Genomic DNA, 25679 nt, shown 5'->3' on the forward strand with positions numbered 1-25679 from the left:
ATCGATTAAGAAAAATGGGGTAGAAAACAATAGCAAGGAATGGCTTTAATTGACAAAGAAGTATTATGCACATACCACAGATAATACTCATTAACGCAAACCAAAAAAATTGAGAGAACCTGACTAATTACAACATAATATCACGTATTTACCTAATGTAATCCAATAAAAGCATCTAATAATAGAAGTAAATTCATAGAAACAGTATATCTTAAAGGCAAACGCACGTCTCGCCATTGTTGAAATTACGAAAATAGTTGTTCAGATTTATGATAGACAGACACATCTAATTAAACTCTGACTGATTAGATATAATAATACAGAGACATCGAGACGAATTGTGTTAAGATTATTTTAATATGAAGTTACGTGCGACCTCGTGATGTGTGTTGGATTGTGTTGTAAATACTAGTTATTATGGTGAATCTAATAAGTATTTGTATCGAGTAAGTATTTTTTTCTTATTTTTTTGGTTTGGCAAAAATAATACTTGGATTAATGGAATGTATCAGTCCTGCACAACAACAAACTCATGATTTAATTCGCAATTTTAATAATCTTATCCATTTTGAAGAAGAGAGCATTTCATAACTCCATCGGAGGCCCGAGACTTTGTCTGTAACGTTTTAAAACCGTAGCCTACAAACTAGCAAAATTGTAGAGCGCGAAAGAGCAACAAACATTCATAAATCCTAAACTTTCGGGTCTCTGAATTAATAAGTAAAATACTGGTTACCATGATTGTGTTACAGATAAAAATGAATATACATTAAAATGCAAATAAGGGTTCCAATGGTTTTCCGCCTTGCTCCACCCGTAGGCGGAAGGCATCGTTTTCGCGCGACGCAGCTGCAATCTTTTAATTCACACTAACAGACAAATAGCAATGGACTTGTGGGGCTCTGTTTATATTCAGCCTTTATACATACGTCACTGTTCTGTTTTTATTCGATTAACAACGGTGACTGAAAGTGCGTCACTTTCATGAAATACGTTCTTCAACAGTTGTTTTAATTAAAACTCAAATATTAACAATTAATGACTTTATGCCCGTGTGCTACTTGATAATATACATTAATATTATAATTTGCTTAATCAATGTGGGTGGAATGATTACATAACGCTAATAACTAAATTAGATTAATTTACTATCGTCATAGAACGCAATTGGCAATGTTGCCTGATTTCAGAGGAGATTAACTAACCGAATTTAAAATGATTAGCGATGAAGCCAAATTTTTCAAACTGGTAGCTAAATATCTGTACATACACTCAACATCAAATAAACCGCACCTTCCGCGACGCGAACTTTAAAGATTTTCTTCCGACACAATCATGGTGCCCCAACAATATTGGTGTTATTTGAAAGCCCAATAAATATCATTAAAGAAAAACACATTTAACTTCTTAATAAATGATTAACATATACCATAAATGTGACTTGAAAAAAGACCTCACTTTGGGCTCACCTCTGGGATCAATTAGACCAAATTTTATGGTTATAAAACCAAATAATGATCACACGTGTCCTCTTTAACAGATGGATAGCGATTAATCCCAACTTTACAGTTTTATAGCCATAAAAATTAGCTCAAGCGTAAATACCTATTTTTTGAAGAAGTGACTCTGGATCCTTCTAAAAACACATTTTTGGGATAAAAACCTTTCCTTTAATGAAATGAAGTTTAGAACTAGGCTTTCAAATGCTACCAATGTTGGTAGGAAGTGGGGATGCATACGTTTGAGAAGTGCTTGTTGCGGGAGGTGCGATTTATTTGATGCTGAGTGTACATCTAATCAAATACTAGTCTTGCTCTTCATATCTTGAGGTTTGTAACTACCTGATCACAATTTCAGAGGAATTTCAGTAACATTGAGCTAATAATAGTTAGGAGGAATAGTTATAATTACTATGTAGAGTTGCAATGAAAGTGATCTGTCACACTGTTAACGCAAAGACACAGAGAACCGGTGACGGTCAGGGTCATGCGGGCGTTGTGGCTACAGAAAAAAGGCAATCTCAATTGCGATCAACATGCAAAACGTGGTGAATGAATTGTTGAGAGGAAATGATTTGTCCATCAGTATAAATAAACGCGATACACGCGGGCAGCATCCGAGGTTCCCATTCAGACTGACGTCGGCAAGGGCGTTATACGGGAGACTGACACAAAACGTTGGACGATGCGGACGAGCATGTGTAATAGGTACCGCGGCACAATCGATTGGACAAAGTCAATCATCTGTGCCGGCAGGTCGCAGCGACCGTGAATCCGTGGACATCCCGTGCAGTCTCAGTGGGACCCCGACGCGCGAGCCGTGCACTTCCCGGCTCAACCAGCACGATTTCACTGACAGTGATTTAATGCGACATACCTAATCTGATAACGAATATGCACCGCTGTTATTAACCGTAAAAGGCTTTAGGATAGAACCACAATGTAGAGGTGCCGACCCGTCGGAGGAAAATGTAAGTGTGACACTCATTCACAAATCAATTAGTGATACATTACGATTATTAGAGTTGAAATCCACGTGTAGTTATTATGAATTGATTGTAACGTATGGTAGAGAATGGTCAGCTGATTTATTAAAGTATGTAACCTACGTAGTTAATTTCTAAGAGAATACGTTTAATCCTATTATGGGACTGGACTGTACTATAATTTATTCCATCCTAATAGGTACTTAATAATCTCATTAAATAGGTTTAATAGTTGATTATGTAAAAAGGTACACAGAGTAGCAAATCGATTATGTTTTATTTCTATATCAATACGCTATAGTTGTGAACAAATCTTCATGCATTTGCACATTGAAAAACAAAATTAATATTGTGTTGACATTGTATGTGAAAATGTGTCAAGTAAAAAGCATGGACCTATAAAAAAAGTCGGACGGATTCTCATCAACAAAATACTGTGACATTAGGATACACCAGCTTGCCTGTACGTATAGGCCGGCACGCACACATTCACACCCCGATACACCACTTCGAGAGCAAACTTCACACAGTTGACACATTTAAGCAGCGAAAAAACAACACGAATACGACATGTCTTGTGTGACGAAATTGTGTAAAAACCGTTCTGTTCGAACAAACAAAAATTAAGGAATCACATTTCACAGGCAAAATAATAATCCAATCACTTATTTCCCGACATTAAAATATTGAAATTAATTGAAATCAAACGTCATTCACTCGAAAAAATAATACGTCAAAGACCAGTGTTCTCAGTTATTTACGTGGGAAAATTACCCGAAATATGGGAAATTAATAAGCATTTTAGGACTTTTTAGTTATTTATTACGCATACTATGGAAATAAAATAATTTATCATAATAATTGTGTTTTAATGGGATATATTTTCATAGGCAAATTTGATCCTTCCCAAAAATGTGGAACTGCGAAATTCAAATTTTCTTACATTGATTGCAAGTCAGTGTCAGGTTGTATAATAATAATATATTGATGATGCATAAGATTATGATTATAATGTACACAAGATACGTAATTTGTAACTGCGTGAATCATTTTTGATCAAGATTATGTACATACCCTGACACACTGACTTGCAAACAATGTAAGAAAATTTGAACATTGAAAATTTCGCGCCTACCTCAACGCATTCCCCTTTCATCCTTTTAAAATGGCTTGGAATAATTCTGTCTACATTTCCAAGTAACATCTGCCGATCTATGTTTTTCTTAAAATAAATGGGTAAAATGATTTGGCTAACATGGCATCCCTAAATTCACTCACACAATAGACAAACGCCAAAATTTTGCGTCACAGTTTTGTTGTAGCGCGAGTTCCGTCCGCCTTTTTTTATAGGTCTATGGTAAAAAGCAATACATTACATAGGTGATTTGATAGGGACAACCATAAGATGTCAAGATAAAATAAAAGAGTTTGATAGCCAAAAATATCAATGTATTCGAGGAGGTGCATTCATAAGGGAGCACCAAATCGGTGGCTCTACTGTTTCATATTCTGATTAGGCATTAGTACATTGCAGACTAGAAACAAGACTATGAGAAAGCTTTAACAGTATATTTCACTTAAGATAATGAATGGAATATTCTAAGGCCTTTGAGTCTTGAAATGGAACTCGGTCAACTCGAGTAAGGTAGGTGTACCTAAAAAACCAGAGCTGCTTAGTTATATGCTGCTATGTTATATTTCTTAAAGGTTACATGACCTTTGTTTTGTCATCTGGTATCCGCTTTGCACTGGAGGGAAGTCGAACCTTAGCTTCGAACTTTTCCTATGTTCTTCTGATTAATTTCGTTGCGGGTCCAATGACAGTTAACTTTACCCCGGGACAAACTTGACCTTCACTGGTTGGGTTTTGGCGACTAGCTTTCCGCCCGCGGCTTCGCCTGCGTGGAATTTCGTTTGTTAAATTTTCCTGAATTTTCTTTGCTATAAACCTCACGGAGCCCGAGACCTTTCCAACGAATGCAAAACCGTGGAAATCGGTTCGTGCGTTCTGGAGTTATAGCGTCAGGGAGGAAAACCCGACTTATTTTTATATAGTAGATAAGGCTGAAGATCCAGGCTACGCAGGAATTGCAGCGGTGGGAACGAGAAGTGGGAATAGTCCCGTTTAAGAGCTGCTAAGTTCTTGAAGTGTAACATATTCTGCGCGTACGCAGGAAAGAGGGCGGTCGCGAGGAGGAGCCGACCAATGCGGCGGCAGCGGCACCGGGCCCGGGCATGCGCACCGAACACACCTGCTGCTGCCTCGGCGTGTTGGTGGGCGTCTCGCTCATCGCCGGTAATCTGACACTCTCTATCTCTTTCTATCTCCTATGTTTTTCCTTCAGTTTATTTTTTCATTTGTTCAGCTTAGATATACTAAAATTGAGAACAGCAGCGCTAGAGTTGAAATATCAGTTTTTATTAACAATGTCCACCCACAAGGTCGACAGACGACATCATAAAGGTAGCAGGAAGGCGCTGGACGCAGGCCGCTACCAACCGGGCAACATGGAAAGCATTGGGGGAGGCCTATGTTCAGCAGTGTCCAAAAAAGGTTGAGAATCACTGGACTAGCTCAGTAGTTTTGTGGGATCGTCGGAACTTTAGTATTTTGGGAACGTGATTTGGAAGTTCTCTTAAGCTTAATTAATTAATAGTAATAAAAAGCTACACAGCAAAATATAACAAGACATTGCGTCATGCATGTAGATGAAATTTTAGTATTACGACATAATAACATGAAAGCACATAATAAATAGTAAGCACTACGTAACGAAAGTGAAATCTGAACGGCGTTATTAAGTTGTGGTGCGAAATTACTATGTAATCGAAAATAATTTGATGCAATTTGGCAGATTTTTATTACTTCTAAACGGATATGCGAGTAACTAACGGTCCGATGTCCGAATTAGCGCTTTCATAAAAACTAATTCCATTCGTCTCATTTTTATACAGACATATTTTTATAGTATGCATTTGCATATTCTGAAGTTTGAAAATACAGATTTTGTGGTTAATTCTTTTCTTATTTTTGTATACTTATTCGATATTCGAGATAAAGATAATGCAGTATTAAGGAAATATTATTCCAATCCAAAAACATAAATACGTTTCTTTCTTTCTAGCCCTCGTAGCTGTGATACTGATGAAAGACTCTACAGTAGAGATCACAGCTTTGCGGCAAGTTCACGTGGTAAGTCTGTCAACAAACAGTACTAGAAAAACTAGAGGCATAAACGAAACAGTTATAGGATTGACTATATTGGTTAGTGAAGACTTACTTTGAAGTTCATTGCCAATTTGTTGATTCTATTATATCTAAAGGTGATTAGTCGTCACGCATGATTGGTTAGACTAATTTTTGGCAACGGTTATTGACCCGTTAACTGGGCTTAACGGTAATTTTACTTTTTTGAAAACTTTTGAATGAAATGATACTTTTTTACAAGCTTTTACTTACACCCGTATTTACAAACGATGCTTGCTTAAGTGAAGCAGCAACGCTATGCGAATTCAAACGCACAGCGTTGAATAGAGCTCTGTGATTGGCCATGCGCCACTCAAGTATTGTCTATGAATAGGTTTTTGGGATCCTTTGCGTCCACGTGTACTGTGGAACCTCATAGTAATGTTTGTGAATACTGGTGTTATTTTCAGTGTAAGTATGCACGTTTGTTTAAGTTTAAAACTGAATTTTTACCATTTTTGCAGCTAATGTCGCACGGCGAACGTACGCCGAGCGAGCACGAACTAGCAATGCTTGGGGCGCCCCCGCCTGACCACGTGTTCGCACCCTACGGCGCCGGCGCCATGACCAACGTGAGTGGGCACCATAATTGAATATTTGACATAATTTATAACCATAAATAGTCGGCAGATTGAGTTGGCAAAATAGTGATGGGCTTGTGTTGTCCTACAAAATCCATGGGAGAACCTATTTACCTAGTGCGCATTGAGAGAAAGGATTTGCTCTTACTATGCAAGGTCGAATCGTTATTTAAACTAAAACAAAAGACGACTTATCTTTAAGTTGACATTTAGACGCAACCTTACCTTGTTTGAGTGAAGAGTTATATCTCTCTATTAATTATTTTACATGCGTGAAACATCTTTTATTTTTCATTTAGTCATGGTTATCTAACGGCATAGTGAAATGGAAATGACATTTACAAAATAGCGAGTTTGAAAACAGGCAGCGCCATTTGCTGAAACGAATCATACAATTTCCTGAACAATTTTTGAATGGAGTATTTAGATGACGTACTTAACATGTATGTAACTGCCAAATCCATAAAATGTTTTATGGCTTGTACCCCATTCTAAGCTCACAATGTAAATAGCGGCGGTCTACTTAAACACAAACGCATAAAAGGCTTTGTAGTTGAACAAAAAACATTTTCATGTAATAAAATTGAAATGACGGAACATTATTACGACATTCTTCATGGGAATCACGAGACATCCGATGGGCAACAATGGCGCCTTTGAGCGTGGTTCCCGATTCATCGGATCACATGGCCGTAACGAATGACAACGCAAATATGCGGACGGATTTTAAAATTTTAGTCAATGCAGTAAAGTATGCGATAGCGAATCTGTTTGTTGAAATAAGTAGGAACACGGTTCATATAATTATGTTCACCAAGTTATACCTACGTTTACATTGCGTTGAATCGAATTAAGATAATAATAATTATGAAGCATCAGGATAATACAGGGTCATTTGTAAAACACCAGCAGCCTCGCAAGACTATGATGTTAGTTATCTAGTTCTGCGAAGTTGTTGGTATTTCACAAATAACCCTGTATAAATGTTGTTCAGGGTTTATAGCATATCACGTCCATGTCAAAGCAGGAAAAACTAGCCATCAAACATTATTGCGAACCCATGAGTAAAAATGATATGTGTCTGAGCATTATTAGCTCAGATAGCTCAGTCAGATACTGTAGGAAACAATCTGTATACTGGTATTGACATTGAACTCTACAGAAGGTAGTAGGGAGTCAAGACAAACGAGTTTATAACGAAGTCTAGTTCCCTGTCAGGGGTTCCCAGTCCTGAAGGTCGCGAGGTGCTAAACGGGAACGAGGTGTCAGCAGAGACGCAGTTCGCCGTCACACACTAATAATGATTTATTGATTGTCGCATCGCGTCACATGGAGGTCTTGCAACTGTGGAACGGTCCACTGGTTGTTGTGATGCGCGTTTGTTTATAATGCAATATGGAAACACCAAAAAGTCAAATTCACTTTATTCATCATTAATTTAACTTCAGTGCGTCAGAGAACAACTTGTTATTATCATAAGCTCTTAAGCATTACAAACATGCCTACAAGTGTTGCCTTGCGATTTAAAAAAGATATATTTCCTTGTTTTGTTTCAGGAAGGTAAAATGCTAACCTTCGAAATGGGCGCATTACTTAGAAAACGATATAACGAATTTCTCGGGCCCTATTACGATCCTGGTAATTTTTTACAAGTAAAATCATGATCATCTACCCGTTCACAACTCTTCACTATGTTGTTTTCGTACGCGTCTACCACGCGTCTTCAATTTTACTTCATTTTCATCTGTCAGTGCCCAACAAAGCCGTATCAAATTCTAGGTCAGACTAGTTTTCATTTCTTGCATCGTGAAAAATTACACATTTGTTCGACAAAGACATTTTTACGTCCAAACCATTCTTAAAATACCACAGAATATGACAGCATCTGCTTGAATCATATTGACCACCACTTGCTTTTCACAACACTATCGGCCATCAGTCATAAAAATAAGTTACAGACATCTCAGCCACAGATCAGTCGTTACATCATCGTAACATTGTTTATTTTGACAAAAGACGTTAATAGAATGTTTATTAATTGGTCAGAGACGAGCATCGTGATAGGATCGGATACGGACCTGAGCAAGATGACAGCCCTGCTGATATCGGCTGGGCTGTGGCCTCCACCGGCAGAACAGGTGTGGAACGAAACTCTTCCATGGCAACCAGTGCCGTACACTTATCCTTCGAGACATGAGGACTACGTAAGAAACATTTATATCAATGCTACTTTATTTTATAGGATCATTGTTCTGTCCATATTGTTCGCGCCTACTAGCGAAAATTGTCACTTTAAATCCTGTCTTAATGCATTTTAGCAACTTTAATTGATATTTAAATTGAATTATATGGCACTAAACATTAATTGCGATCTCCAACCCGCCTGCCAAGCGTGGAGATTATGGCAAAACCCTCCACTATAGTGGAGGAGGCTCATAGTCCAGCAGTGGACTGTAAAGGGCTGTTGATGATGATGATGAAACATTAATTATGTTGTAAAGCGTGTTAAATTATATTTCTTCGTCACTAAATATATTATTTTCACGGCCAGTTTTTGTTATTATAATTTATATTTCACACATCACCATGTTACGACGAAATTAAGTAAATATTATTTTCAACGACTTTAAATATAAATTATTTCTATTCTTTCATAGAAATGATATTATGATGTATTTAAATAAGTTAATTCTTTTTTTTTATAAAAGTAAACAGTAAGTCAAGAAGCACATACAAGTCGTAAATGTCCTGTATGTGTACTTAGGCTGACTTAATTAAGATCAAAAGCTGTATATTTCTGTTTCAGCTGCTATACGAAGAGAACTGCCCGCGATACCAGCAAGAAAAGCAAAGGATCCTGAAGGCGTTCACCGAGGAGAGTCTCCTAGCGCCCTACAGGGATCTATTTCACAAGATCGCTCAGATGACTGGGACCAACTTCAGCACGCCGCAGGACGCGTACCACATGCATAATCTGTTTCTGATACAGGTACGTTGGGAAAACTAGCTATTGCCCACGGCTTTGCACGTGTTTTTTTTGCATTTAACATTTATTTTATTTATCATACTTTATATCTACCGTCTTAATCCATATGGGAAAATTATCAATCTATATGTTACGGTCAAAGTGATAAATGTGAAAATTATGAATAATCGCCGGTTATTATGAATAATTACCGCATGATTTGGTTAATGTGATTAATATGAGGTCATTTATGTGTGTATAAAACTAAATAGGCGGCTTAGGGGTGGCCCAAGGGCCACCCCCGCCGCACCTTAACCTATTTTTCACTTTAAATCAAAACATTATGTTATAGGCATCATGGAAAAGTAATATTATGCAAGAAACATTCCAAACTCATTATGCCAAATTATATTAATATATGATATCAAAACGTTCAAAAGTTTGGCTGTACACGAGCACGTACACAACATGTTGTTCTCTTTTAAGAAATTTGTTAGTACTAAGGTTGAATTATTAAATAATCACTGTTAAATGTGATTAATTTATCACTTTTACCGCGACTGTCGGTAATTATTCATAATAACCGGTTATTATTAATAATTTTCAATTTATCACATTAACCGTAACATATATATATAAAAATGAAACCCGTTTCGCGTTGTCACGGCATCACGTGTGAACGGCTGAACCGATTTCGATAATTCTTTTTTTTAAATGTTTGTGGAAGTCCAAGGATGGTTCTTACGGAAAAAAATATTAAGAAAATCTCTACGCTAAGGCGGTACGAAGTTCGCCGGGTCAGCTAGTAATGATATAAAAGCGTGTCATTCATTTCATTTTTATATCAATACGTCGAATCACAGTTTTGCTAACCAACAGACATTTCTTTATGATCACTGAAATATCTTATCTATCATTTCAACAATAAGATTTTCACTCCTTGTCATTTAATCACATAAAAACAAACTAGCTATCGATTTTAGTTTGAAATCTTTTTAAATTAAAACTAAGTGGACTAACGATGATTTATTGTGACTTCGATTGGTCACATCGGAGGTATTGGTAACGCAACTTTACATAAAAATACGTACCTTACCTACTCATAGCACGTGGACATTCTACTGAACATATGGTATTAATTTACGTAGAACGTAGACTTAATACGTTTTGAGATTACGCGACAATAAATTATATTATGTTATTAATCAGTAAAACGATCACAACATGAATTTTCCTATTTCATTCATCTTTTTCTCACTCTGAGACGCAGTCAAAATGAATTTTAAAGTCAAGTTTGCCTACAATGCAGTTTACATTGCATTAATATCTAAAGGATCAATTTCCTTCCCGAAATCAGATAATCACTTAGCTTTTTCCCTCATCAATATTAAGGCTACTTTGTCTATTAAAATATCTCATAGACTAAACTTTTCAGGACGATATAAAAGTACCAAATCCGAAGTGGGCGAAGCATGTGAAGAGAAAACTGATGGACGTAGCACGGCTGGAGTACTCAATGATGTTCCACAACAATCTGCTGCGGAAACTAAGTGGTGGTGAGATTATTTTGTTTTTTTCTTTAAATTAAGTCCTTTTTTTTCGACTGGAAAATGCATTGAGTTGCATACCCAATGGCTCGGGGGGGCCAATGGGTTATGTGGGGCTCTCCCTGCTAGAAGAGCAGGGCCTACCCACTAAAAACCAGTCGGGTCCCTCTGGTCGCGCTTAGTGGGGCACACCGCGAGTCAAACCAATTGTTCGGGTGCGTGCCCCCACGCTACAGCCGCAGCCTCTCCCATTCTTTAAATTAAGTTCTGTGCTGACCTAGAAGAAAATTCTATTGTCCCCATAGGGGAAGCAATCAGGAATTTTTAGGACTTTATGCTGTTTTCAAAAGACGAAAAATCTCTAATTTTTTGGCTACTTCGAAGTGCTTACAAATGGTCAAATTTTTCAAAAACATAGGTGGTCGCTATAGCTGTTTATAAGTGGCCAATGAACGAGTTTATGTATTGGTATAGACCTATGCCGAATAAAGCAAGGTTTTGAAGTTTGTATACAACTGCGTATTTAGTTTTTTTTGACACGTGTATCAGCCTCGTGGACGGAACCAAAGCATTTAGATAAACTTGTTTCTAAAGAATTTTAAATACTTACAAAAAGGAATTCAATATTGAAGACAATTCATGCGTGTCTAAACCTAAGACATGTAGGTACAATGTAAATACGTGCTTTATTTCTTTGAAATTATCACAAGAGGCATTGCTTACATATTTAATTCTTTGTTGTATGTAGATACTCACATAACTTATTTCCTATTGTATTTCATGTGGCTATTCTAGTTATCTATGTCAAATTGTTAGCGTTTGAATGGCTACTTAACGTCAATTGAATCAAATTAATATCATCAAGGGCATACTCCTGCCCTTGAATGGTCGGGAATACGAGTACTTCCGTGGTACTCTATAAAATTATTACTATTGAAATAAGTAGGTACGCAACTAAGATAAAAAACTTTTTTTAAAATTTAACTAGCTTTTGACCACTGCACCGCCCGCGTGAATTTTAGGCTGTCACAGAAATCGCGGGCGAATCCTTAACGATATCATTTACTATTGTATGTTTTCCTCGGGGTTAAGCCTAGGCGCAGAACACCGATTTGTAGTTGGCTGATAGTTGGGCCCGATTCTAATTTGTATGAAGAATCGGCCGATACCAAATCGGTGTAATGTGCGCTCTTTCATACATCTCCAAACTGATTAACAGCCCGACCCAACTATCGGCCAACTAAAAGTCGGTGGTCTGCGCCTTGGCTAAGCCCCAGGGGAAAACTATCTCAATCTAAACTATTTCAGTATAGATAAGTACGCATTTTATGTTTTTTGACCGATTTCATTTCACAGGGGCATTACTGCAACAGATTATAAAGGAAGCTGTCTCGAGTACCGTAGATAAGACTAGCCCTCGAGTCATAGTACGGACTGGGACCCCAGTGTCTGTCGCAGCCCTATTAGCCGCCTGCGTAGCGCCGCCGCCACGTCTGCCTGACCCGGGAGCGGCGCTGCTGTTCGAGCTACACGAAAAGCTACCTTCTAACCAGAGCAAGAAGGATCAGAAAAACTTGACAGACGGACTGAGATTCGGGTTTAAGGTAATCTAATTTCTTTTTTTATCACGATACATTATGACAGAACGAACTCCTAAATATATTCAATTTGAAACATATATTGAGGCTTATACACTCGCGAGCAAAACTATGGAATCACTTACATGAAGTTGTTTCCACGCGAACTTGTGTACTAACGAATTTGTTAGGAACAAAAAAAGTGGCACCATTTTAAAGATTAAACTTTTATCTTTAAATTGATACCATATTCATTTAAATCACACCAGTATTTAAAAAGATATCCCGGCTGATGTGAAGAAGTAACGAAAAAGACATGTATGAACTGTTTGATACGTCGCGAGTTGCGGCTTATTTACCCCCTATAAAAGCACGCGTTTTCGGATTTTCGCTTTCACACGTTGATTCATACACAAAACTTTCGAAACCCAGGACTGGCTTATGTGGCGCTGACGTGCGACAGCCCGCTGGCTGAGCCCTTCTAGCAATAGTGCAACGATTTGTGCTGCTTCTGAAGATGTAGAATCCCAGGTAAAGTGTCAAAAGAAGCGGAGATGTGTATGAATCAACGTGTGAAAGCGAAAATCCGAAAACGCGTGCTTTTATAGGGGGTAAATAAGCCGCAACTCGCGACGTATCAAACAGTTCATACGTCATGTCTTTTTCGTTACTTCTTCACATCAGCCGGGATATCTTTTTAAATACTGGTGTGATTTAAATGAATTTGGTATCAATTTAAAGATAAAAGTTTAATCTTTAAAATGGTGCCACTTTTTTTGTTCCTAACAGATTCGTTAGTACACAAGATCGCGTGGAAACAACTTCATGTAAGTGATTCCATACTTTTGCTCGCGAGTGTATTTGTTAGTTTTCAATATTTAATGAGACCGTCGATTGAATCGACTTTTGAAGATTGCTTTTTCAAGTATAATAATATCTTCAATATCACGAATCACGCGATTTCATGAGTTTTTAATAACCAACATTTTTTTCACGCTCCTGATTCTGTTTTATAAACAGTAGCGATATTAGAAGCAAAATATGAAACGCAATTCGTTAAGAAAACGATGAGTAATATTTTTTACATCTTATGTCAGTCACCAGGGCGGTACTTTTGTTTTAGCACAATGATGTTTATGTATGTATCTTTCTACTAAATAATTGCTATAATTTGTTTTCCTTTCAGATATATTACTGGGACGACGACTCGGCTGAGCCTCGACTAATGGAGGTTCCCGGTTGCAACGCCTTCTGCCCGTTAGAGACGTTCACCGAACTTACCAAATACATAGTTTCACACGACTATAACAAAGACTGCACAGTGGTTCCTATGGCATAGTTTAACATTGCAGGTTTAGTTGTAAGGTATGGACGTAATTGATGTATAAGAAAAAATCATCGAGATAAGTGTGGTAGTTAGTTGAAACGCGTTCGGGTTAAGAGTAAAAACGAGAGAAGGCTGTGTTATTTGAAAATGAGCATTATACTAGTAGAAATAAAAGTTTTGTGTGTCAAATGCGTTTCGCTTACCTTCGTCTATTTTGAGGGCGGTTTCATCTCGGGGGATGTTCATGGAGATCTCTGCAAACTCGTCGGCGCCCCACGTTTGAGTTCCGCGTTGTTTTAGGTACTCGGCGATGAGAGCGGCTATGTGGAGTTGGCAGCACATAGCCTGAAAACAAAAGACGATTTCAGGAATGTTGAAGTCGCAAATGAATAGATTGAGAACTACTTGAAATGTATAACGTTCACACAAATGCTACACAAGTTTCTTTGTAAACTACACACTTTTCTCCCGTTCTATGTGCAAGTGCTCACGCCAGTAGGGCTATTCCGAAAAGCTGTTTACGTATAAGTTGTTCGGGTCTTTCTGTCACCGTAACTCTTGCGGCATCTCGCTTTGCGTGTGAGGGATGGCAACATTCGAAACTTTGGATAACGTTTTTTGGAATAACCCGCAGTTTCTTTATTCTCGTACACCTAGACTGTTTCTCTAGTGAGCTGATTTTCATTTTGTCTATTTTTCGCAAATTACAAAAATAATAATGTGTGTTTACCTCATCATGATCTCCGTGGCGTGCATTGTGTTCGGCCAGTGTTGCCAGCCACGCGTGTCTTAGTCGCGGTGTTGCCCGACACGACGCCGCTAGCGTGTGTTGCAACTCCGCCAAATGCACACTAACCTTCTTAAAAAATAAGAACTATGTCTAGTGTTTACCTCATCATGGTCTCCGTGGCGTGCATTGTGCTCGGCCAGTGTTGCCAGCCACGCGTGCCTCAAACGCGGTGTTGCCCGACACGACGCCGCTAGCGTGTGTTGCAACTCCCCCAAATGCACACTAACCTTCTTAAAAATTAAGAAATATGTCTAGTGTTTACCTCATCATGATCTCCGTGGCGTGCATTGTGTTCGGCCAGTGTTGCCAGCCACGCGTGCCTCAAACGCGGTGTTGCCCGACACGACGCTGCTAAGGCGTGTTGCAACTCCCCCAAAGGCACGCTATCCTTCTTAAAAAATAAGAACTATGTCTAGTGTTTACCTCATCATGGTCTCCGTGGCGTGCATTGTGTTCGGCCAGTGTTGCCAGCCACGCGTGCCTCAAACGCGGTGTTGCCCGACACGAAGCTGCTAGCGCGTGTTGCAACTCCGCCAAATGGACGCTGCCCGCACCTATATTATTATTTATAATAGTTTAAGTGTTTAGTATAATCGGATTCCTGAGTATCGATCATAGAGATTGCAGCATTTGATCAAATGTATGATAAAAAACATTTAAAAGTTTACGGACAGTTCAATATATAATTATAGGCCTAAATAAAGGGTAAAGTCCAGTACGCTCTGTAAATCTGTATTGCTTCACATTTTATACTGTTAAATTTATGAGTTAGATAGATGGCGAAATCTGAAAAACTGAAGTGTAGACGCTAGTCACTGATAATTTTATGTGATAATAACGCCAAGTCCCAATTAAAGCAAAGCGTATAAGCTGGTAGACAAACAACAAATATAAACATACTATTGTGCATAAATATAGCTGATACTGAGCCCAAATAGAATGCTCATCTTCCAAATGTTAGCATAGTGCGGGAATCAAACCAGTGACCTCTATCGACTAGTCCGCGTTAACTTACCCGCCGCACCAGTGCCGCCCACGCCAGCCAATCGCGCCCGCGCTCCCACCACAGTGCGCACGCGACGCATCAGCTCCGCTACTTCGCTGGATAAACCTAATCATACAATTTTACTTCAGTTAACTGAGAAAACCAATAACAATATAGTTGGAAATGTAATTTGCACTTTATTACTACAATTTTAAACCCGAAACAATATTTGACACTGTATAGGATGAACAGAATAAAACTGTATTGATGCCTTTTGGTGTGTACCAATATGAATAATTCCATTAATTTCAAGGCAGAACTTTTTTAAAAGAACACTTATTTCTAGCTCGTTTAGTTTTCATGTTTTTGAGAATTTGTGAACAATAGAGTTAAGTCAATTTAATTGGCAAAAAGTGACGTCATAGCTTATCTTTGTTATACAAATGTTTTTGTCACCAAAAATTACTTACCAGTTCCCTTCATAGCTTTGTCGCCAGTAGCAAAACAGTTGATAACGGAGAGAGATTCTTGGAATCTTTTGCAATTCAGAGCGGTGGAACTGTCTAACAATTTCGAGACGGCGATAATAACCTGTAATTTGCATAAATTAACATATCAATTAGTTATTTCTTTCAAGAAAAACAAGGCGAGTTAAATATAAACGTAACACAATGTCAAAAATATCTCCGGTGGGGTTTGAAAAATAATTAAAGAAAAACACTGCGCCGCAACTAGTTTAACATTTTACTTTAGATTATATTAAATAAAATCTACTTTTAAAACCCGTATACACGAAAAAATCAATCGCAAACTTCTATTGGCTGTGCCGACTCAGGCGCTAAGAATTTTTACCCGACTGCGCCAGAAGGAGGGTTATTTGACAATCTTCTTTCAAGTCTGCAATTGGACTATAAATTGGGGAATAAATACACAAGCAATATTATACTATAATTGTCCCAGCTGGGAATGTAATGCAGAACGATCGATTCCAGAGATAGCAACTCTCTTACCACTGGATCGTGGATGCTCAAACATTCCAGGCTGAATTCATTATCCCAACTAATATTATCGCATTTATGTAAGTTGGTAGCGGCGACTGGTTGCGCCGCCATGGTGTCCCGGTGAAATATAGCCCTTAAGGTATATCTTTATGGAGTCTTAATTGGTATTACCTGCAGATGAACTCTTGTAAGATTTCCCCCAGACCCGTGTTGGAAGTTAGCTCGCATCAGCAAGTACAGGGCAGCGGCCGCTTCTCGCCGTAGCCACGCTGCGCGCGCTTCGCACAGTTTCACTACTGCGCTTACCACTCCTGCGCATAAGGTGCTGCCACCTAGAGGGGAAAAATAGAATCAAAATATCTCTATTCTTGAATTTATTTGGAATATGACCCAAATTATAGTCAAGGTGATTTTCTCGTCTTTAGCTATTTAGTAAGGGTCGGCGTATCTTTTATGATGCTGTAAGTAGCGCAATAGGTCATAAAATGGAATCTAACTAAGAAATTCATTTAGAGTCAACTGGGTCAGAAGGCCGTGTCGATTTATCAATCTATCAAAATATGACGATATCGGTATGTGATCAATCCACTGGTGGACATTGCAACTTTTTTTCTCGATGTCCACCAGTGGTGGATAAATAGTGGGGGACATCGGGAATAAACGGATCAATCTCCACATTATTATTGCAATGGAAACTTTCTTACCTTCAAAAAGCGTCTCAGAAAACTGATTGATATACGCTCTGAGTGCAGCAAAGATATGTTTATACAACGACTCGCTTTGCGGGTAGTGCAGAAGTTTCAAATATGGCTTCGCTGCTACTCCGTCTGCGGCGCCCAGGTTCTTCATAAAGAGACAGGCTCGGTCGATGATGGTGAGACCCACTTCTGTTGCTAGGCAACCAGCTGACAGAATCGTGTGCTCTGCTATTGCTTCCAGCTCTGCGAAACAAGCGTTTTTATAGTAAACGACTTTTGCAATCTAGAAAGTTACAACTATGTCATTGCCATAATTTGTCAATTTGTAACTGTCTCTAAAACCTAAAACTAAAGTGGATGACTTTAAATAAATAACTGTCCCTAAAAATTTAACATCAAAGCGGAGAAGTTTAATACGAGTATGTATGTTTTTTTCATAGTCATAGTCATATAGTTATACCACTAACCTGTCGTCACAGTATTAGTGACCAGATTTTCTCTGTTGACTGTGTTGTTTTTATTTTCCACTGCTATCGGGGGTTCCTTGGAGAAATCTGGGGGGCTCATCCTAGCGGGCAAGGTACGAGCTTTCACGGGCTTCGGCTTGCCGTTGCAGTCTGGTGTGGTCGCCTTCAGTTCTGATAGGATCTTCTTTCTGCCTACGTACTGGAACTGCTCGGCACATATCCTAAAAGATAATTAATAATAACAGAACTGAGCTTCTGTCACACACAATAAGATACATTAGGGTTTGATTGTTGTGTGTAATAAAGAAGGATGAAAGGACCAAACAGGCATCAGTATCTCAAACAAACTTGAGACACAGTGCCCTTACACGCTCCGTGGTCATGTGAAAACAAGGTTTATTTACAGTTTACACGATTACGTGTCGATTCTGACATAAAAGAGAGCCATGAACTCGCTATTATTTAGTTTTATTCGGTTTGAATTTACTTTGTGCATCTCATTATGTCGATAAAAATAATGATGTTCTGGCCTATTAAAATATTAGAGCATGATTTATATTCCTTAAAATCATGAGCTTTTTAAATCGGAAATCTAGTCACCTAGCAAACAAAATATACTTATGTCTGTTCCAAACCACAGAAGATGCAAAAATCTTGAAGCAGTCTATGTTATCTATGGCGTTATACTTACTCTAGAACGTTAAAGAACGACTGCTGTTGCGCTTGCGAGTGTGTCCTCCACCACTCGACCAGCCTGTCCTCGTCCAAGTACTTCAACACAAACAGGAAACACAAAAGCACATCGCGCACCTCCTCAGCGGATATCACACCGAATCTGGACATACACAACACATGAATATTAGCCTTATACCCAGGAGCGTAGATATAGTTATTGTATGGCAAGGATGGTAAACTATTTCAAGAAAGTATGGGTCATTAGAAATGGGTTATTCTGATATTTTTTTTAGGATAATTTAAAATTTACTCTATCTTAATAATATACCCCATCTTTCAATAGAATTGATTTTGCATAGTAGATAATATAATATACTATTTTGAGACTGCTATAATATTGGCTCAAAGATTACGTGTTAAATTTTTAGGTCCATACTTATTACGAAACTCGATTCAATTCGAAGCATAGATTAAGCCAAGTTTAATTTCATCATTTAGCTATGTTTAATAAACAAAATTTAATTAAAACACTACTGCAAATATCAATTTTATAAATATTTACCGATTGACTTGATCGCCAATTTCGCCCAAGTCGAGCCGCCCGAAGTTTCTCGGCAGCGAGTCGCCGCCAGACATGGTTGAGACGGACTCTAGCGAGCTTTGCGACACATTGTTTGTGTGATCTACAAACAGAGTGCTGGTCAAGCCATAACAAAACTTTAGTGCACGACGACACTTCCTGATTGAACAAAACAAAGATGTTGGAGATTTTGTTTGCAAAGAAAGATTTAATAGGGAACTAGTTTGAACTACCGTTCTGTAGCTGATGAGTATACATACAGGGTATTCGGAAGAGGGTTAGCTAAACAGTTGGGTGCTTTCAACAAATTCGGCTATTTGATCCCATGGGACTAACTTTTCAAATATTTTTTTATTTAATATTTTACGGGACCATTAATGTCTCAGTAAAGCTAAATTTGTAACTAGTTGAATATTTAAATAATTGATAATAGTTTGATTAGGAAAGCTCAAAACACTCCAAAACCATATGGGACACCACAATAAGAAAACAAATATCTGTCATTACACTACGTTTCAATTTTCATACCTTTTAGATACATGACGCCGCTTTGAATCACGGGCGGTTCCTTGAAATGTGCGGAGTTCCTTACGGGCGTATGGTCGAAGTGTAGCGTGAGCCTGTTTCGTCGCGGAGTGCTGTTTGCTGACGTCACGTCCTTGGATTCAGTCTTGATGGCGGGCGCGGCGGTTGCGTCACCGTCCACTTTGTCGTGGCCGTTCTCGAGTATTGGACTGGCGAGGGATTTGGTTACAAGGCGGTGGGCATTATCTGTTGAAATGTGAAATGTATTTAAGATTGAAAGGGAATTAATTTTGTGTCTATCGATACATAGAGCTACAGCTTAGAGAGTTACAAAATTTACATCGGTATTTGACACATTGTTTCGTAGAACATAATTGTGCCATTAAATTATAACACTTTTTACGGTTTTGCAAATATATTACAATCATGACAGTTCAGTACAATGGAAAAAAAAAGAGTGAAAACAAAAGAAGTTCTATAATAATTAAAAATAAAACGCCGCGCCGCGCACAGATTAGTGCAAAGAGGCTGAACGCCGCAACACACATTATTTTGTGATCGTAATGGGATACCGGGATACCAGGATTCGGTATTAAACACTCTTAAAATTTTTTCGACACATATCGTTCCGAATACTAACGACTGTAGGCCTAGAATGAGCGCGCCAATGAGCTTTTATCGGACTATTTTATCGGTTTCACGCGTTAAGCCCACACATTTGTCGTCTAAAATGATCGATACGATTTTATCACGCCGCGCATCCTAGCCCGGCTGATCGTTGCTGTTTGGTATCTCAAAATTTTAATAACTTACCCAGTACTATCGTGAGCCACGGGGCATAAAGGTGAGCAATCCGCGCGCGGCACTGCGCCGACCGATACCGGTCGTCGTGTTCGTGTTTGGTCAGCAAAGCGCGGAGCACTCCTAACGCCGTACGCCGCTTTTGAGGCGCTTCTCTTAGGGATTGTTCTACCTGAAAGAAAAATAAAATTATACTTACACATCTTAACACTTGTTTTCATATTTGCACAACAATTACTTTGTCCTCAAACTAACAACCGTACGGTAACCGTAGTCTAAGAGTACTCATTACCAACATATCTTTAAAGGGGTCCAAAACAGTAGATAAAGCTGACATTGACAATAACGCATTTGATAGTAAAATGTTATTTTTGCACTTACTTGTTTGAGCAATGTTCCGGCAAGAAAATATCGCATTATGAAATCATCCGTCAGCTTTAGCTTCGCAGGATCTGTAATACATAAAAAAACATTAAAACATGTCAAAACCGCGACTAAACAAAACCATAAACAAGGTAAACTCACCATCATCACAGTCTTTGGCCCGTAAGTTGGCCTGCAGCGGCAAATTGAACGGCACGAAGTGTTCGTGCGTGCAAATCGTTTGCAAAAACGTAAACTTGAAGTCAAACAACGCTTTGGGGTCGCACGCTTTGAACTTATCCAAATATTTTTTGATTTGTCGAAACACAAAACCTCGGTCCATAAACGACAGGCAAGACTAAAAACAAAACAGTCATATTTTTTAACGTCTGTTACCAACTGCCTTACTTTGAATTTTATCTCATCCGTATAAGGTCTAATTTACCTTGAGAAACATGGCAAGGTTTTTGTTGAATATGTGAGTTTGCATTGGCTGTTGCAAGATGTACGATGGTTCAACCACAGTCATCAATTTGTCTATGTTCTCCAACAAATCTGCGTGAAACCTCTCATGTCTTGACATCTAAAAAAAAGTGTTAATAAATGCGATATTTCAACAAAAAAGTTTGACTACTATTGTAAAATTGATTTTTTTAATGTACCTTAATTCGGCCAGTATTTATCAAATACTGAGCCATGCTCTTGATGACGATGTCGAAGAAAAACGAAGAGTACTGCATAAACTTGTGTCCTAACAAAAAATCTTGTTGATTTGGGTCCACGAACATGTGTAGTGGTGCCGTCAACACTGTATGTAATTTGAACTCCACGCAGTTGAAAACATACTGAAATAAGAAAATATTTTATATTGATTACTTATTTATAAATAACATATTTCAATATCAAAAGGCTTCAACAAATACGTGCCGCATTCCTACATACAAATATCGCAACATTTTACCTTTACATAGCTATCCAGGAGATCCTTTCGTCCATAATCATGGATCATGTGCACGAAGTGAACAATGACCTTGACAATTTGGTAGCCCATATCTTGGTTGTAACTTTTTTCAACCGTCTGCAAATAATCATAAAATTAGCTAATAAAAAGTATTTTACGAGATAAATCCTTGCAAATAAAATAAGTACAATAATGATAAGCGATTACTCAAAGGTAGATCTAGTTTTTTCAACAAGTGTTCAACATCCTAAAACACTTGCTTTCAAAAATTGTATGACAATTACTCATCCAAAGAAATGTATTTAAAAGTTAATGTTTGGTCTTCTCGGCTAAATAATGTGCAAAAAATTCTTAAATATCGCGGTTCAGAAATGCACACCGCCATCTATCGGTGATATTATGTACTAAGCGCTTATGAAAAGTGGTTCGTGTTTTCACCCAGTAAATCAATTTGGAACCCTTTATGAAGTCTCCACAGGTGAATACTTTGAACTTATACACTTATAAAGATGTGATATAAAGGTATGCATATTTACCATCAACTCGAAAAGCTGATTCATTATCGTTGGCAAGAATGCGATCAGGGAACTCAGTTTGATCGCGTGTGCAGCTTTCAGCGCGTTAACTACGTCATTCCACGGCGGGGGCGAAGGGGACGTGGGGGGAGAGTTGGACTTTATCAGGCGTTCTGCTTGGCTGAACAAGTTGTGGAGGTGCATGTCGCGCGTGGCTACAGTCGAGTCGAGGACCAGTTGGCAACGGAATAGCTGCTTTTCACCTTCCACCCACACCACTTCTGGGCCTGTATTCTGTAACAATAACACAATAATTCAATTTTTAACAGGTGCTCAGTCGACTAACGACTTAGCGACAGCGCAAATTGGGCGACAGACGCGGCCACAAATCGTTATTTCATATTATTAGCTTATCGTCGCGACATGTCGCGGAGTTGCAACGACAGCTAATATATGAAATGACGCATGCATGGGTTTTGTCTAGCGCCGCTTTTTTTGTCGCCCAATGTGGGCACATTGGGCTTTAGGTAACTGTAAGCAGTTAGTCCCAATTTCCAAAGCGTGGTGTGAATCACGTTTAGTCAAGATTTAAAGCATAAATTACATATTAAAATGTTTCGTGAACATACCCCTTTTCCGAGTCCCAGAGGTTGAATCGATAGGTATCCGGAGGGCAGATGCGTCGCTATTGGCAAGTTTATTTGTTCCTCTACGAGCTTATCGTTTTTCAATAGTGGCACCCATGCATACCTAAAGCAGAAATACACACATAATAATTATTGAGTTCTGGTTTACACGTCTATTAATGAGTAGAGCTTTTCCAAGAAGCCTAACGTGGTAAAAATTTGCTGACTGAAAAGTTAGCACTTACCCGATGCACGTTTCGACATTAGCATCATTCTTCTTCGCGATATCGCAAGATATGTGGTGGAACGTGAAAAGCAAGTGGTGCTGTGAAGTGAGGGTGGCGGGCAGACGGATCTTGGCCTCGTCGCACCACGTTGGGTTCGCGTTGTGGTGCAACACTGAACAGCGGTACTGTGACGTCATGCCCGTGCGACCGTATACCACCTGGGAAGTAAGGTGTGACGTGTGATAGACTTAAGAATGACAGTACAAAGTAAAGAGGACGGACGTAAAGGAAGAGACTAGTGATATTGATACAACACGTAAACGTTGTAGTAATTTAAGAGAACATAAATAAGTAGAACAGGAAGTTGCTCATATTTACAAGAAAGACAAATTTTGAGAAGAATATGTTTTGTGTCTGAAGTAAATGAAAACAACCCAGAAACATTAAGAGTTTCAACCAACAGTTTATCTAACACATGATTATAATCTCACCAAGAGAGCTTATCTGTAAAGGTTCAGCCAAACCAACACGATCAGCCGGCGTGCAGCGATGGCGATCAATGTTTTTAAGTCTGATCACCATCGCTGCACGCCGGTTGATCGCGTTGGTTTGGTTGACCTTTAATTTTAAATTGTGCATTGAAGCCCATTCCATAAATTTAGAAAAATAAAACATATTAAAAGATTCCCAAAAGACACAAATAGTATCAAACAACGAACCTATACCGAAAACTTACCTGTAAAGGTTTATTGTCCCCCGTATCGCTATCTCTCAATTCAATAGAGCATGCGATGTTCCTGGCTCGTACAAACACTTTCTGGGACTCAAAGTTGAGGGCCAAAGGTCTGACATACAAATGGTGTACGAAGGCCGCATACGGTTGTTCTGGTTCCACGTTCAGTGTTGCCAGTTCAACCGTGAGGGGAGACGCGGGCGGCAGGGGAAACGGTTTCAATGCTGCGTACGCGCTCGTCATGCAATCTGAAAAACAAGATAATTGAAATCTTATTTATTTGTACACAAGGTGTGTTTTTGAGGTGTGTGGTAATTCCGAAACTTAAAGAAGGCGGAAATGCTGAAAGGTATCACGGTCAGTTAAAAATTATTGTGCATTATTCTATTTTTGTGATATTTTTCTTGTCCTAATGCCAAAAATGCTTTAAAATCATAGGCTATATTATTAAGACGGGATTATACTGTCGTATTCAGCAAAGTAATGCTAAATAAAGGCAAGGCACTAAGCTAATCTAACTAAACAAAACTTGCTTGAGACCTGCTGGTCTATTCAAAATATGTAACAATTTGCAAATACATACTTACTTGGGACTAATTCATTACTCTGCTGTATGTTAATACTGAGCCATCCAGGTATCACAGTCAGTTTGGCCAGTTTCTCTGGCTTTCGGAAATCTGAGAGAATCTTTACAAGATCCTCGTCAGACATTTTGTTTGGTTCCTGCCGGTAAATGGCGGAGAATTCAGGTGTTGTGTCCAAGTCATTGCTGTATAGTCTGCGAAGAAAGAAATCATAATATATTTAAATTATCCAAGTAAACTAGGCCATTAATTTATGTTTTTGTAGTAAGTATTTATGATGAGAAAGGTATAAATGGGTGTTGAAAAAGGGACACAATGTCATTAGCAATAGAGATGTGAATAGTAAAATCAATGTTTCTATGACACAACTCCAACATTACATAATGAATATGGCATAAGGAAAGGGTGGGCAACACTTGATTTTAAAGAACTTTAATAAGATTTTTTTCCTTCCGAAATTATGTGAACAAACATTTTGTTCTACACAATTTCACCTTTTTTGTTGTTTCTACCGTATGAAGATAGTCATTCAAAATTGACTGTGCCGCGATAAATGTTATCGTTTTGTAAATGTTTGAGTTGTGTCATAGAAACATTGATTTTAGTATTCACATCTCTATTGCTAATGACATTGTGTCCATTTTTCAACACCTATCTATACCTTTCTTACAGTTTTTAGTTTTCTTACCTAAACAAAGGCTTAGCAGTCCACGCGAAAGGCATCCTATAAGTCCCTACGCGGTTGGCATACGCTTGCACTGTCTTGTGCACCTTGAGCCCTAGCCGCGGGTCCTTGGTGGCTTTCTGGTAGGGCTCCAACACTTGGCTCACATGCCCTTGAAGAATCTTGTCAATCTTCACTACTAGGAATAAGTCTGGGTGAGGGTTGTTCACTGAGAGGATTGCCTGGAAAATGTACAGTTATTAGGTAGGAAGCTTAGAAGACATTTTAAATTATTAGAATTTCAATTCGCTTATAATTTTACAAAAATAAATAGTTAATAATTCAATATTTGAAATAAAAAAAATAGAGCAGCTTTTATTAGCTTGTGGTATCCTTTCTCCTCTTGCATCTCCGTCAGCAAAGACAAGCCCTGGCGGTCTTGATGTACGTACGCCTTTTTGTCAGAGGGGCACAAGCACTTAATGAGGGCTATCGTTTTTATCTTAACAGTTGGTACCCCTGGCGATTGACAGGACCTTACTCTACAGTGGCGGCATCTTGATGAGTGCAAATGCGATAGTCCTCCTACCACTTTAGCGCTCACCAGTTGGTGCAACTGTCTTCGCTACTAGCAAGTGACAGGACCTTACTCTACAGTGGCGCTAACTGGTGAGCGCTAAAACGATAGCCCTCATTGTCCACTTGTATACCTTTTTTCTATTCTATTCTACTACTTTTTTTTGTACGCCGCACAG

General features: G+C 38.6%; 2 protein-coding genes across 3 annotated transcripts in view; one reads left to right on the top strand and one right to left on the bottom strand.

Moving 5' to 3' along the window:
* Positions 1 to 25679, bottom strand: part of Ziz (dedicator of cytokinesis protein Ziz) — a 46116-nt gene that overhangs the window by 15130 nt on the left and 5307 nt on the right. The window contains exons 8-29 of the mRNA XM_028300159.1: positions 24949 to 25166; positions 24264 to 24454; positions 23680 to 23924; positions 22962 to 23161; positions 22720 to 22840; positions 22112 to 22384; positions 21576 to 21692; positions 21277 to 21459; positions 21060 to 21197; positions 20777 to 20972; positions 20633 to 20703; positions 20264 to 20423; positions 19454 to 19696; positions 18908 to 19028; positions 18362 to 18505; positions 17671 to 17891; positions 17210 to 17446; positions 16677 to 16837; positions 15975 to 16095; positions 15535 to 15630; positions 14943 to 15073; positions 13933 to 14074 (exon numbers count right to left, since the gene is read on the bottom strand). Of these exons, the coding sequence (XP_028155960.1) occupies positions 13933 to 14074; positions 14943 to 15073; positions 15535 to 15630; positions 15975 to 16095; positions 16677 to 16837; positions 17210 to 17446; positions 17671 to 17891; positions 18362 to 18505; positions 18908 to 19028; positions 19454 to 19696; positions 20264 to 20423; positions 20633 to 20703; positions 20777 to 20972; positions 21060 to 21197; positions 21277 to 21459; positions 21576 to 21692; positions 22112 to 22384; positions 22720 to 22840; positions 22962 to 23161; positions 23680 to 23924; positions 24264 to 24454; positions 24949 to 25166 (3730 nt within the window). The remainder of the gene's footprint in view (positions 1 to 13932; positions 14075 to 14942; positions 15074 to 15534; positions 15631 to 15974; positions 16096 to 16676; positions 16838 to 17209; positions 17447 to 17670; positions 17892 to 18361; positions 18506 to 18907; positions 19029 to 19453; positions 19697 to 20263; positions 20424 to 20632; positions 20704 to 20776; positions 20973 to 21059; positions 21198 to 21276; positions 21460 to 21575; positions 21693 to 22111; positions 22385 to 22719; positions 22841 to 22961; positions 23162 to 23679; positions 23925 to 24263; positions 24455 to 24948; positions 25167 to 25679) is intronic.
* LOC114349664 (venom acid phosphatase Acph-1) lies at positions 174 to 13784 on the top strand. Of its 2 annotated transcripts, none has more exons than XM_028300129.1 (10): positions 174 to 446; positions 4660 to 4781; positions 5611 to 5678; positions 6197 to 6304; positions 7870 to 7951; positions 8360 to 8517; positions 9120 to 9302; positions 10714 to 10834; positions 12182 to 12429; positions 13589 to 13784. In XM_028300129.1, the coding sequence occupies exons 1-10, from the start codon at positions 418 to 420 to the stop codon at positions 13739 to 13741; spliced, it is 1272 nt and encodes a 423-aa protein (XP_028155930.1). In that variant the 5' UTR covers positions 174 to 417; the 3' UTR covers positions 13742 to 13784. The 2 variants fall into 2 exon arrangements, with proteins under 2 accessions (XP_028155930.1, XP_028155938.1); XM_028300137.1 differs by lacking the exon at positions 174 to 446 and adding an exon at positions 2089 to 2470.

The sequence above is a fragment of the Ostrinia furnacalis genome, unplaced genomic scaffold, assembly GCF_004193835.3.
Source record: "Ostrinia furnacalis isolate ACB-3 unplaced genomic scaffold, ASM419383v2 OfSCF0069, whole genome shotgun sequence".
Taxonomy (NCBI): domain Eukaryota; kingdom Metazoa; phylum Arthropoda; class Insecta; order Lepidoptera; family Crambidae; genus Ostrinia; species Ostrinia furnacalis.